Here is a 14,072-nt window from a genome sequence, read left to right as displayed (position 1 = left end):
TATCAGAAGCTATAATGGGTACACTTGATACGTAACTGCAGTGCACTGATTCTGCCCCAGTTTGAAGAAACAAGTAATTTAGATGTAGCCAAGGCAAATAACAAAAGCCCACCCAACCACCTGCTTCATGTTTTCTGTACTTTCTAAAGGGAAAATTGACTTTTTATAGTGTGCAATTATTGCTAGAAACATTACCATTTAATCTTCTGAAAAATCACGTCTTCCCATGTGTTGATTTGGGAATATACAGAGATCAGGTTTATTGCTCTGGGAGAGTATAAGGACTTCTTTCTGGAGTTCCCCAGCGCCTGCATTTTGCAGCCTGATCTGGGGAGGAATCCTAACATTACTTGCACTGTGACCTTGGACAAATGACTTAGCCTCTGTAAATTCCAGGTTCCCCTTCTATCAAACTCCTCAGCTTGGCCATTAGCTAAGCCGCGGCAACTGAACACAGAACACCGAGGGCACCTGTGAGCAGGTGGGGTCACCCTCACAGGCGCTGACAACACGCACACGTTCTCAGAGCTCCACAGGTGCCCAAGACAGAGCGGACGCCCTAGCGGGGGGCTGGGGTTGCGCGAGGAATAAAAATGGGTATTATTCTACCACTGAGGGAAACGGGCACACCTGCCTCGAGGTTGAGACTGCGTCAGTGATTAGTGGCTTCCAAGTTAAATTGCAAAAATGAAAGATAGCAACGAGGAGTCCCCACGGCATCATAGTCGCGTAGAGAAGCCCACCGCCTAGGTCCTCTGCGCGTGCGTGGGTCCGAAGCCTGACTCGCAGGCTCGGCGATCAGCCCGATCGATCGACCTGATCGAGGATCGTCAACTCAGTTCTGGCGCCGGACACTGTATCTCGCGAGGCTTCAGCTCAAGCGGTTGGGAGGAAGGGGCGGGCCTAGAAAGGGACGGAAGCGCGGCGTGAGGAGCCGGCACGCTGCTTTCCCAGAGGGCTGTGCGTGCTCCTCGCTACCTCCGGGATCTTTTGAGCGAGCGCGTGAACGGCTCCTGGCACCTTGGTCATGGCGCTGCACGTCCCCAAGGCCCCGGGCTTTGCCCAGATGCTTAAGGAGGGAGCGAAAGTAAGAGAGGCAGATAGGGAGGGCGGGAGGGGGTATTGGTGAAGGGCTGCGGCGGTCGCTGTGAAGGGAACGGCCCTAACGGGTCGGGCGTGCTCCTCCGGCTCAGCGGCCAGAGGAAGATTCCAGAACGGGAGTGTTTTCGGGAGGACTCGGGCCGCGATCGCTGGGCATTTCTGCTTCTTCCGAATCCTGGGGAGCATGGAGGGGCAAAGACAGCCCGGGAGGGTCGAGGCCGCAGGGTTCGAGTCCTACACGTCTAGCTGGGCCAGCGTCCAGTCGCTGCGGTAGTTTCCTCCACTCTTAAGGCGGGGCTGGTTAGGCTCTGCACCCTACGCGGCACTGATAAAGTCCATAACATAAACGCTTTGGGAAGTGAGGAAGCACTTGATTTTTTGGGGGGTAGTGTGTGATCCAGAAAGAGACGGAAGCAGGGCCAGTGGTTAGGTTAGCTGACGATGGAAAACTTGTCTATCTGGGGGCATTGATAACAGGTGCGCAGAAGGTGCCAGGGACAGCTCTTGATGCCCAGCTTTGGTTATGGAAGCAGCGGAGAGACAAAGCACATGCCGCCAGTGCCTCCCGCGAATTCTGGGTTCAGATTGTCACGGAGCTTAAGTGCTGCCGAAGCACAACAAATCTGCGCAGCGGTCGCGCATAGTGATTCCCCCGAGAGCCAAAGCCCTAGTGGGAAGAGGACAGCTGGGCACCCGAGTTACCAGCCCCAAGCCAGGCTGCGCAGTGAATGGCCCGCTTGCATGTGCGTGTGTTGTGAATACAGTCATGAAACTGAAGCGGGGAGGGAAGACCACCCCACTGGGCCTTGCCTTCCTCATCTTTAAGTTGTAGAGACTGGACCCTAATACAGTGTGGTACCTTTGAGTTGTGATTATCCGGCTTGCCTGTTGTAACTGGAGAAGTGACACCTTGACCCAGATAAAACAGCTCGGTTTTGTAACTAAATTTTGAACATATTTTCAAGAGCTTAACATTTTTAAATGTCTTAATACATTACAAATGAGTGATTCTCCGCCTGTTCAAATTGTGTCTTAACACCCACGTTTTCTGTGTTTAATTAAAGGAAAAGATTGGCAATAACAGTTTTAGGGAATTAGGTTCTTGTTGGCAGGACGCACTTTTGGGGTAATGTGAGGATGCTAAAGATCTGGGCCCAAAGTAAATGTTGGTGAAATGTTTTTGCTGAGAATAACATAAGCTGCTCACTTTAAAAAACAGACTGAAACTTTATAGTTTGTATTCTTGGAGGCAGAAGTAATAAAGCAAGGAGGGTAGTTTTCGGTAATGGTAAAGGAAATAGTGTTGTGGTAGAGAATGATAGAAAATAAAGTCCTCATAAGAAAGTCTTGAAAAGTCAGGAGCAAAGGGACCATTTAAGATGGTCAGGAACAATTCTGTTGCTGAGTGACAGGACCACTCAGGCAAGACTAGATGTAAATGTTCCAGACTAAGGAACCAGCAGGATGGAATGAGTTTGAGCTGCTTAAAAAAACTATAAGAAAGGTGAGGGGGGTGGAAGCTTACTAAAGAAAGGCAAGAACAGTAAGAGAATTTGGCCAGAACATACAGGGCCTTGTAAACTTGGAGGAGCGATTTACATTTTAGTTAAGAGGGATGAGAAACCATTGCCTAAGGTTTAGGGGAAAGAGCTCAGACTGCATGCTGTTGTGAGGGTGCAGTTGTCACTGAGGATACTACTCAGGGGACGTCTATTACCATTGTTGGGCCACACACACTTTCTCTTAGGAATATCATAAAAGCTATGTTGTTCTTTCCAGAATAGGACTGTCCATAGACCTCTCTGTGCAGGTGAGAAATGTTTTCTATCAGCTCTCTCCTATGTAGTTTCCACTGGCTTCATGTAGCAACTGGGAACTTGGACTGTGGCTTTTGCAGTTGAGGACCTGTTTGGTTTTAATTACTTGAAATTCAAATAGCAAACTGGCTAGTGGCAACTATATTGGACAAAGCGACTCTAGAAAAAAGTTCTCGTGAACAGTACGCCCATGAAACATGTCTGAGGCCACAAGAAATTCCACACCAAAAGAAACCTAATGCAAAATTTGAGCACTTTAGTGCCATGCTTGAGTGATGTTTCAATATGTGAATTGTGTTGGTAACTCAGAAGAGCTTTGAAATGTTGGTACTATATGTTTGGTATTAAATGTTTGGGGAGCAGCTCAGGCTATAATTCAAAAGATACTCATACCACATACTACCTTATTTTAAACAAGATGTATAGATAAGCTCTGAAATAGCTGATAACTTTGAAATAACTCCTGCATTCTCTGATCAGTCTTAGCACTCTTCCTGCATTATTCACTGTAAAGAAAAAAACAACATCCTTATATTTTTACGTATAGAAGTAGAACCCTGAAATAGTTGTATTTTGGTGTATACGGGTAGATCCCTGAAATTGTAATGCATTCTTCCTTCAACTAATAAGCAAATTTTTGTGTAATTGATGAATATCAAGCACCATACTTAGATAAATCTTGCTTGATTATCTTAATTCTAAGAGGTGGGGACTGTCACCACCTCATCTCCATTTCACAGCTGAAGGAATTCCTTGTGCTTTACTGTCTTAATCAAAATTTTCTTTTGCAGCATTTTTCAGGATTAGAAGAAGCTGTATACAGGAACATACAGGCTTGCAAGGAACTTGCCCAAACAACTCGTACAGCATATGGGCCAAATGGTAATTTCTAAGTTTGATCTTAAAAGTTTTAATAGAATTTCATGCTAGCTCTTCCAAATTTGTTTTGAGGAAATGATTCTGAATTGGGTTTGGGTCATACTACAGTATGGCTTTGAAAGTTATTTCATAGTTCAGTGACATCAGTACAGTGTTTCCAATTATTAATCTCTGTCTCTAGGAAAATGGGAGTTAAATGTTACATTTCCTATTGAAAGGGTAGAAAAATTCAGTGCTTTTACCATGAGATTGTACCTAGCGATCATTGTGACAAATGCTTTTAAAAAATAAATTGGCATATTTTAATAAAAGTTCTCCTGCATGGATGTATAGAATAAACAAAAAGCTAATTTAGTAGGTTATTTTGCATTTGTACATGTTGATGTAATTTATTGAACAAAATAGGACAGGATTGTCATTTCCTTAGTAAAATTATAATCATATCATAATAAATAAGAATGTGTCATTAGGCAATTTCATTGCTCCTGTAGTTCCAGAATGTAATACACACACCTAGGCTACATGGTATAATCAGTTTGGACTCATGTACTCTATATAGTCCCGTGGCCAAACGTCCTGTGTAAGATTAGAAAGGAAAGAGAAAATATGGATGTACCTTCAGTGCCATGGAGCAGTGAAACGGGCTTAAAGAATAGTTGCTACAGTTATTTTAAGAAGTAGGGATTTTTTTTTAGTTTGTGAGTATATTTTTCTAGGGATTTAGTAATGGATTTCTTTTTCTTGATATTTTTGAGGAATGAACAAAATGGTTATCAATCACCTGGAGAAATTGTTTGTGACAAATGATGCAGCGACCATTTTAAGAGAGCTCGAAGTAAGTAATTTAGTTTAAAACAAGAAATGTTTGGTGACATCAAAAATTATGTATATTTTAACAAAAACATATTTCAAATAATGAAGGACTTTTTTAACTTGAAAAATTATACAGATTTCCCTAGTTAGATAGTTCTCTATAGATGTAACATTTTAGTAGCTCAAATTTTAAAATCTCTGTAGAATGTGATAACTGAATTTACTCCATACTGCAGAAACTGCTGAACCGTAAAACAGTTGTTTGCAAAAAAAGAATTCAGGCCATTGGTTTGGCTCTGTGAAAATAAAACAGCTGCTGGAGTTTTGCTTCATTCTCCTGCAGCCTTGGTATAGAGCTGTAGAGAGGACACTGCCAGTGAGGGGTCTGTCGCCTGCTGGCACAGAGCCATTCCTCATGTACCTATTTTGTAACTGAAGGATCTGCTCAACCCAGGAACTTTCCCCCAGGTTGTGGATTTGTCTAAAGTCTTACATATCAATATATTCTTAAAATAACAGTGGACAAAACAGTAAAATTCTGCAAAATATTTGTGGAAGGACTGACTCATGCTGATGTCTGCTATGATGTAATTGGAAGTATTAAAGTGATGGGGTTACACATAATAAAATTATCATGTCAAACTTTTTTGTTTTCTCACTATTAGCGGTTGTTATTCCTTGCTTGTTTATTAAAAGTATCTAAACCCAAAGGAAAAGTGTTTAAAATTTCAGGATGCTTTTTAGTAAATATTTAAATATATATATATATTATACCCCTACTGTAAGAATGTGCATGGAAATTTAGACCCATGACCAAGTTATGTGATGTCTCCTTCAGCTCTCTTGAAGCACCCCCCCCCCCCCCCCCCCCGTTTTTTAAATGCCTAGTCTTAGTGGTTGGAGTTATTTTTAATTTAGTGAACATACGTGGAGATGCATGTACTTGGTGAGTGATTATCAAGAGAGGCTGTATTTTGAGGTTTATATGGGTACATTTGTGCTGATAGGCCAGAGGGAGCGGGGATTTTTCTTGTGCCTACACAATTAATACTTTACGACAGTGTGATGTTACGGAGTCATCTGGGCTTCAGGGAGTTGGTTTAAGAAGATTTAAGAAGAAACGAATGATTTTTATATTGCTTTATGAATCAAGTATCTTGACTTGCTATTCAAACCTTTTTACCAGGTACAGCATCCTGCTGCGAAAATGATCGTGATGGCTTCTCACATGCAAGAGCAAGAGGTTGGAGATGGCACAAACTTTGTTCTAGTATTTGCTGGAGCTCTTCTGGAATTAGCTGAGGAGCTTCTGAGAATTGGGCTGTCAGTTTCTGAGGTGAGAGTTCTGGTACAGTTATTCCCATTAACTTTTGCCTGTGTATATATACATACATACATTGTTTCAAACTTAAGTAACAGTTATGTTAGTAATAGTGACATGAGCCATTTACTCTGTCCCAGCACTGTGTTACTTAGACTTTATATGAAATATCTGTTGTTTTTTGTTTTTTTTTTACGATTTTATTTATTTTTCGCATAGAAGAACTGGGTGTAGGCTAGAGATGGGGATGGTGAAAGGATTACCAGAACAAAGTGGGAACAGAACAGGCAGACTTATTGGAATACACTACTAAGGGGAGCACTGGGCAAGACAGGAGATCCATCTACTGTGCCATGTGGTTCAGCTCACCTAGGATTGAGTCCATGCCAGTGGCTGGCAATAGCTTTACCTGAGGTTTAACTCCCAGGCTACCAGGGAGACACTCATTCTACTTTTGTAAGAATCTTATTCGTGTGCCTATTAAAGGTAATCTCATTTTATTTTAGCTGAGAAAGGTGAGACTTAAGGTAGAAAAATCTTGCCCAAGGTTTTGTGCACAGTAAGTGGCGGATTTATATTCAGGCTGTCACCAGAGCCTAATCTTCTTAATCAGCAGGATCCACCACACATACCACTCAGGAAATGTTCTTTGTTGTTGTCTATTGAAAATGCCCATACTCATTTGGCTACCCAAAATAAGCTACTTTAAGTCTTGTCAAAATTGTATCTTGAAGAATGTTTTTTTCTTCACTCTAAGGTCATAGAAGGTTATGAAATAGCCTGCAGAAAAGCCCATGAGATTCTTCCTGAGTTGGTGTGTTGTTCTGCAAAAAATCTTAGAGATGCTGATGAAGTGTCATCTCTGCTTCATACCTCTATAATGAGTAAACAGTATGGTAATGAAGTTTTTCTGGCCAAGCTTATTGCTCAGGCATGTGGTGAGTAAATGAAATGATCCAAAATGTATGTGTCAGTGTGATTAAGATACTTTCTCAGTGCCCCATTATATTTTGATGTGTCGTCTTCTCTTAACAGTGTCTATTTTTCCTGATTCTGGCCATTTCAATGTTGATAACATCAGAGTTTGTAAAATCCTGGTAAGTTTAGAAAATACATTAACATTATATGTAGATGAATCAAAAAAACAAAAAGAAAAAGCTATGTTCGTCTGAATCGAAACCTTACGGGTTTGGGACGCTTCATGTAGGTTGGACTTGTGCCTTTCGAGGCATCATAACATTTTGACACTACTCCCTGCTAAATTTAAGAATATCCAGCTAAATTTAAGAATATCCAGCTACTGTCTCCTTATAAAGTTACTCTTTGGTGATCACTTTTGAGGGTTGAGAGTAGTATATAAATAATACATAAATAGTAACTTTTTGCAGTCTATTTATGGGGGATTATAAAAATTGTTTAAAAGGTGATTTTGAATGGGAAGGAAATTGGTACAATAGTAAAATTCACATTTTAATGTTTGAGTAATTTTTAACAAAAATTTGTGTGCCTGACATAGTCTTTTGTAGTGATGTTGTATTGACATGTGATAATTTCATTGAGTTTTAACTGACCATAGATAATGCTAGCTGTGCGTTGATATTTAAATACTTCTATATATGTCATGTGTTTTCTCACTACATGTGCAGCCCACCCTGCCTCATTCCCAACCCCTTTGTCAGGTCAGCACTTCAGCTTTGTTCCTTGTTCTGTTCCCAGTGCTGATCATTGTGATAATCAGCACCAGGTATTTGGTGAATGAGTGGACAGACATCTTGAGCAGATGTTATCCTACCACCCCCAACCTCCGTAATACAGTAACCAGGGTCCACAGCTTCATGTTGACTACTCCGCCTCTTATCCCTGGGTTATCACTATCTTGGTATTTTTATTTAGAAAAGGATGTTTTTGGTACTTAGAAAATCAGTAGCTTAGCTGGTTATTTTCCTGAGACCACTGATTACTTGGTATTTGGCTTTTAGGGCTCTGGTGTACATTCCTCTTCAGTACTGCATGGCATGGTTTTTAAGAAGGAAACTGAAGGTGATGTAACATCTGTCAAAGATGCAAAAATAGCAGTATACTCTTGTCCTTTTGATGGTATGATAACAGAAACGAAGGTATGTTGATGTCAAAACTCTAAAATTAAAAGATAAAAAATTCCAGTCTACCCCTTCAGATTGCTTTAGGATTCTAAGTTTTGAGTAGAATTTGCTCTTAATCCAGTATATACACTGTGTCATTGCTGAAAATTGCAGAATCGTTACTTTTCTGTATATGTATATGTTCTTAGTATGTCCAATTCATACAGAAAAATTTGAAACATTTGATGGTGACAGATTGTTTATATTGTAACACAGCCCTTCACTTCTAGTAGAACTTAAACATTCAGCATATAACTTGTACAGTGAAGAAGGGATGAGTATTTGTGCATTCTTCATAAAATATTTTTTAATGATGTTGATATTCTGTCTCATCTGGAAATTAAGCTAATTTAAAGTTATCTTGCTTTTAAAAATATATGTTCTGAAGTTTGAAGCTTATATTTAAAAGGTCACTGCTGATTTCATCCCTAACATTTTTGAAATCTTAGTTGCTGATGGCTTTTATTAAAGTTAGAAGTTAGATACTTGGGAGGTCTGGTCATTTAATCTACATTAGCAGAGTTTGAGAAAGAACCCCAACATCACCAGTTCGGTACATTACTAGTAGACATTTGTGAAAATGCAAATGTCAGGGCACCAGCCTAACAACATTTCTTTAACTTTTTTTTTTTTTAAAGATTTATTTATTTATTCGTACAGAACTGGGGTACAGGCCAGAGATGCGGAGGGTGATAGGATTCACCAGAGACAGAGTGGGGAGCAGAACAGGCAGATGATCAAAGTACACTGCTGAGGGGAGCAGTGGCCGGGTCAGGAGAGGTCTGCCTCGCCATTTGGTCACCTCCAGGGCAGGCGGGGATTAAACTCATGCGGAAGTGGCTTAAGCTTCTTAGTGCTGTGCTTTAACCCGCTGTGCCACCAGGGAGGGCTCATTTCTTTAACTTCTGCACCAGTGTGTAGTGAGAAAGCAATGCTTGAGGTTTTTTGAGGGATGATGGGGGCATCTAAGAGCAAATTGACTTCCTGTTCCATTCAGATTTTGCATTATACTTCATAACAACATGCATATTTTAGCTTCATGTTTTTTCCAGAATCTAAATTGTTTTGACAAGAAAATGTTAACACCTATGCCACCAGGGAGGCCCAGGTTAAGTCTCAGTGCTATTCACCAGTTGGGCCTGAGTTCAGTCCCAGCCGGGGAACTAACCCACATATGGTGCAGCAGACTTCTTCTCTTGTCTCACCCACTGTTCCCCTCAGCAGAGTATTTCGGTGGCGCCACCTGTTTCTACTCCCTATTCTGTCTCTGGTGAATCCACACCCCCACACCCCATACCTTTGGCCTACACCCCAGATCTCTGTGCAGAAAGAAAACGTTAATCCTGTGACCGAATACCAAAATGGTAAAATGGTTTTATATCTGCATGTGTTGGTGATCTTACCTGATTGACATGAACTGGTTTTAATGGGAGTGCCTGTTTGTTTTGCTAGGGAACAGTATTGATAAAGACTGCTGAAGAACTGATGAATTTTAGTAAGGGAGAAGAAAATCTGATGGATGCACAAGTCAAAGCTATTGCTGATACTGGTGCAAATGTCATAGTAACAGGTGGCAAAGTGGCAGACATGGCCCTTCATTATGCTAACAAATACAATATCATGTTAGTGAGGTAAGAAAGAAGCCTTCTGTTGACCTATATTGTAAATGCATGTTTTTTGTTGGGAAACACTGTAAACTATTCCAACACCATAAAGACGATAGAAAAAGCAGAAGAGGTACTAAATACAAAAGGACTTAGCTTGCTCTAGGTAAACAGTAGGCATCTCTTGAGAAAATTTGTATTTAAGCTGAGAACTGAAGGATATATATACAATTTAATTAGAAAGGGAAGGGGAAAGCATTCTAGGCAAAAGGAACAGCTTAAGAGAGACCAGACAAACCTGGTGCCCATTATCAGCTGGGGGTGGAAGGGAGGTCAGGAACATAACTTCCAACCCAGGAACAGATTTATGGGTCACGCTGTACAAACCTAACTATTTCTACTATTCTTAGCATCTAGTCCAGTATATTAGGTGAATCACTTCCTCACAATATATGTAGTTCCAGAGTGTAAAGCAGGATGTTTCTAGTGTATCTGGGCTTCCCTGGTGTTTTTAGAACTGTACAAATCCTCAACATCCTAGAGACTTGGACTGTCCCGATTAATGCCATACAGCCTGTTGCAGTCCTGGCCTATTCTGAGCTCAGACTAATGTGGTCAGTAGTCTGTGGCTTGAGGACCAGTGCAGTTTCCTGCTATATCTCTGCATATAGTTATGCTGCCTGGTGAAATTAAAACTTAAGGTCTTTGTTTATTTTAAAGGCTAAACTCAAAATGGGATCTCAGAAGACTGTGTAAAACAGTTGGTGCTACAGCTCTTCCTAGATTGGTATGTATTTTGGACAGCGTTAAAAGATAGTAGAACTTCCTGTAACTTTGTTTGCATCACAAGAGCTACTTTTTTTACAGACTCCTCCTGTCCTTGAAGAAATGGGGCATTGTGACAGTGTTTACCTCTCAGAAGTTGGGGACACACAAGTGGTGGTTTTTAAGCATGGTATGTGGTCATAAAATGCTTATGTTAAGTGTGGGGTATTCATTTTCTTTCTTGAATTCTCATGTATATGTAATTTATTGACAGAAAAAGAAGATGGTGCCATTTCTACCATCGTGCTGCGAGGCTCTACAGACAACCTGATGGATGACATAGAACGGGCAGTCGATGATGGAGTTAATACTTTCAAAGTTCTTACAAGGGTCAGTATTAGCAATCCTTTAGTAATGCGGAAGGCCTCAAAAGCAGTTTGCAGATTCTTACTGTGCTGCGAACTTCAAAATAAATGCTATTTAAAGCAAAGCACCTTTTGCTGATGAATATGATAGCTTTCTAGGTTCTGCAAAGGGACGAAGATTAAAGGCACAGCCTGTGGCAGTGTCAGTGCCAGTGCAACTCCAGTTGCCTGAGCTGCTCAGAAGTGTTCTGTTTATGGACATAGGGTGCAGTGCTGTTTCCATTCTCAGGTTTTGTCCTCCATTTTCAGGTGCCAGCCAATATACAGTAAGATAAATAACCCAAATCACTCAGTTTGTACAGAATTTTAATTTGAATGTAACAGCCTGATTAAAAGCTTTTATTGCATGACATATTGGAACCTGGAAGGATTAGAAAACTGCAGCTGCTTTTTGTGACCCTTTTCTCTCTTGGACTGCTTATAGGATAAACGTCTTGTACCTGGAGGTGGAGCCACAGAAATTGAATTAGCCAAGCAGATTACATCATATGGAGAGGTATAGTACGTTGTAGAAACTGACTTTCTTTTAGTTCCTTGAATAAAATAAAGTACAATAATAAGCACACTTATGTTTCAGACATGTCCTGGACTTGAACAGTATGCCATTAAGAAATTTGCTGAAGCATTTGAAGCTATTCCCCGGGCACTGGCAGAAAATTCTGGTGTTAAAGCCAATGAAGTGATCTCTAAACTTTATGCAGTACATCAAGAAGGAAATAAAAATGTTGGATTGGATATTGAGGTATTGGGGAGGAGGGGGAATCTCAAATTTGAAATAGAAAATTCCAAAAGAAAATCGTTGTGAAAATGTTTGGAAATAAATTCTTTTCACAACAATAGCTTTTAAGTTTTAACATTGTTTGATGGAAAATTTCCATTACCTTTTGTTTTGTGTCTGGAGTAATATTTTGCCTTGCTGTTTTTCTAGTATTATCTAAGGAGTTGTGCATTTTCATTACTGAGTATAAACGTTTTCACGTAAAGTGAACAAATGTGTGTTTTATGTTGACAGGCTGAAGTTCCTGCTGTAAAGGACATGTTGGAAGCTGGCATTCTAGATACTTACCTGGGAAAATATTGGGCTATCAAGCTGGCTACTAATGCTGCTGTCACTGTACTTAGAGTGGATCAGGTGAGTGAAAGTGCTGTTTCGGTTTTAAGGATAATTGAGTAGTTAACAGACCTAGGAGATAGCTCATTCTCATTGTCTTCAAAGGAGTATTCCTTTACTTTCACTTTAGGGTTGCTAAGTGTCCCTCTCCAAAGGTATTTTTTTCTGTTAGTGTAATTTGTATTTACACATTTCATTCAGTTTAAAATAAAAGCTTTTTCAGTGAAAGAAACTTGACATGTTTAAATTATAATGAGTAAAACCAAATGTGGTAAAGAGTCATACTTGCTTTTTTTTTTCCTATTGTGATAACTTTTGTCTTGCAATCCTTAAAAGATCTTAAAGGTGGTAGTATTTCTGCCCATTTTCCTCTTTTTAAGCAAAGGACAAAGGTGAAAATTACTGCATTCAGAGATAAAGAGAATATGTAACTTTTCAAAGATGTGTTTTCTAGTGAACATAATAAAGTCCATTTCCTGCAAACTTCTAGAATTAGTAAGAAACGAATTTGTCAGTACTTAGGAAAGTTGTAACTATTAAAGAAAGGGTACAGTATGCATTCATTAAATGGTCATGTCAAATTAATCTTGGGAGGAACAGCAAATTATAGGTGGAAGTTAAAGGACGGGATGTTAGTATTTGTCTAGCAATATGGAGCTGTTGGTAGTAATTACAAGAAGACAGATTTCAGCTTATTAAAATCCTTCTGAATTTTCTTCTAGCTCAAGATGACCAAAAATGGAACTGAATATTCAGTTTCAACTATGGAAATAATTTGAGAGTGGATGTTTATGTACCAGATTTATTCATAGGTTGTCTTCATAGTTTTCAGTGGGAAAATGTTTTTAAAGCTTTTAAATAAAGATAGGGAAACCTAAAGGAAATACATATTCTAAAAGGCTGTGAGGGCGGTTGTAAAAATAGTAGGGAACAAGAGAAGCTAAGTAGATTGAAGCTGGCTCCTTAACCTAGGAACTGATTGAATCTGTAAATTATTTAAGCAAGACAGTAGTTATAACAGACATACCTTGGTCAGAAAGGCAAACACTCACTTCTGGTTTCAAACTGGGAAGCTTGCTTAGTATTCCAGTGGGGACCAGTGTTCACTGGTAACACGCTCTGTCTTTGCACTGCATGCCAATCAGAGCTGTACTACCTATATCCAACTTTATCAAGCAGTTGGTGCTCTTTTTAAAAAGAAAAAGAGGTGGAGCTAACTTGATGATTTTATAAATTCAAGGAAGGTACTTGCAAATCAAGCTTTAAGCATTAGATAATGTAAGGCTGGATTGATCTTTGTTCATGAACATAACTTCCTGCCACTTCAGTGGTACTAGAAAGCTTTATTGGTACTAGAAAACTTAAGTGTTAATTTTTACATGTTTATTTGTCAACTACTGTAGATTATAATGGCAAAACTGGCAGGTGGACCTAAAGCTCCTAAACCACAAGGAAATTGGGATAAAGATGTTTGGCAAGATGAACCCCATATATAGATAGCAATCAGGTGCCAAACTTATTTATACCAATGTGCATGCAAATATTTCTCATTCAGCTCATTTTGCGTTTGAAGTGTGTGTGTCTTCACTAACACGTATGGATATTGTGCCATTATTGTCCACAAAAGCAGGAAAGCCTCATGCTGCTGGAAGCTGACAAACTTTATGCTAGTGTTTCATGCACAGTGTATAGAATAGATTGCTTAACTTTGGATTGGGCTGTGCAAAACTACTTTTCCATTCTAAAAGCTGAGTTTCTATGATAGTTATAGTTATTTTTCTTCTTGCAGATCATTATGGCAAAACCAGCCGGTGGGCCCAAACCTCCAAGTGGGAAGAAGGACTGGGATGATGACCAAAATGACTGAATGACTTAATTTTTACTGTAGGTGAAGGCTGTATTGTAGTATTACTGTAGGAATTGCCTGATGTTTCATATTCTCTTTAAATTAAGAAATGTTTGCGTTTGTATCTTCAGCTGGATAAAATAAACATGTTGTTACTATCAAAGTCTCATTGTCTAACCCCCATTCTCTTGGTCTGAGGACCTGTCTCTTGAACAACACTTCAAAACCTTAATCTGTTTGGTGTTTCAA

At 39.8% G+C, this 14,072-nt stretch overlaps 1 protein-coding gene across 1 annotated transcript; it reads left to right on the top strand.

Moving 5' to 3' along the window:
* The first annotated feature begins 818 nt into the window (after positions 1-818).
* CCT8 (chaperonin containing TCP1, subunit 8 (theta)) lies at positions 819-13,986 on the top strand. The gene is made up of 15 exons (XM_004675327.2): positions 819-1,087; positions 3,710-3,800; positions 4,553-4,632; positions 5,797-5,946; positions 6,689-6,869; positions 6,967-7,028; positions 7,911-8,048; positions 9,525-9,703; positions 10,397-10,463; positions 10,544-10,631; positions 10,716-10,831; positions 11,291-11,362; positions 11,444-11,608; positions 11,879-11,998; positions 13,767-13,986. Exons 1-15 carry the CDS (start codon positions 1,028-1,030, stop codon positions 13,842-13,844), a joined length of 1,647 nt encoding a protein of 548 aa, XP_004675384.1. The 5' UTR covers positions 819-1,027; the 3' UTR covers positions 13,845-13,986.
* The last annotated feature ends 86 nt before the right edge of the window (positions 13,987-14,072 follow it).

Source organism: Condylura cristata, unplaced genomic scaffold (assembly GCF_000260355.1).
Source record: "Condylura cristata isolate star-nosed mole 26May11 unplaced genomic scaffold, ConCri1.0 scaffold00003, whole genome shotgun sequence".
Taxonomy (NCBI): domain Eukaryota; kingdom Metazoa; phylum Chordata; class Mammalia; order Eulipotyphla; family Talpidae; genus Condylura; species Condylura cristata.
Note: the sequence above shows the minus strand (reverse complement) of the source record. Positions and strands in the feature narration are given on the sequence as shown.

Bases quoted from the DNA above. Each gene is read 5' to 3' on its own strand.
- CCT8 (XM_004675327.2), top strand. From the start codon at position 1,028: ATGGCGCTGCACGTCCCCAAGGCCCCGGGCTTTGCCCAGATGCTTAAG. The intron at 7,029-7,910 runs GTAAGTTTAGAA...TTTGGCTTTTAG, and splicing joins TCAGAGTTTGTAAAATCCTG to GGCTCTGGTGTACATTCCTC. The intron at 11,363-11,443 runs GTATAGTACGTT...CTTATGTTTCAG, and splicing joins AGATTACATCATATGGAGAG to ACATGTCCTGGACTTGAACA.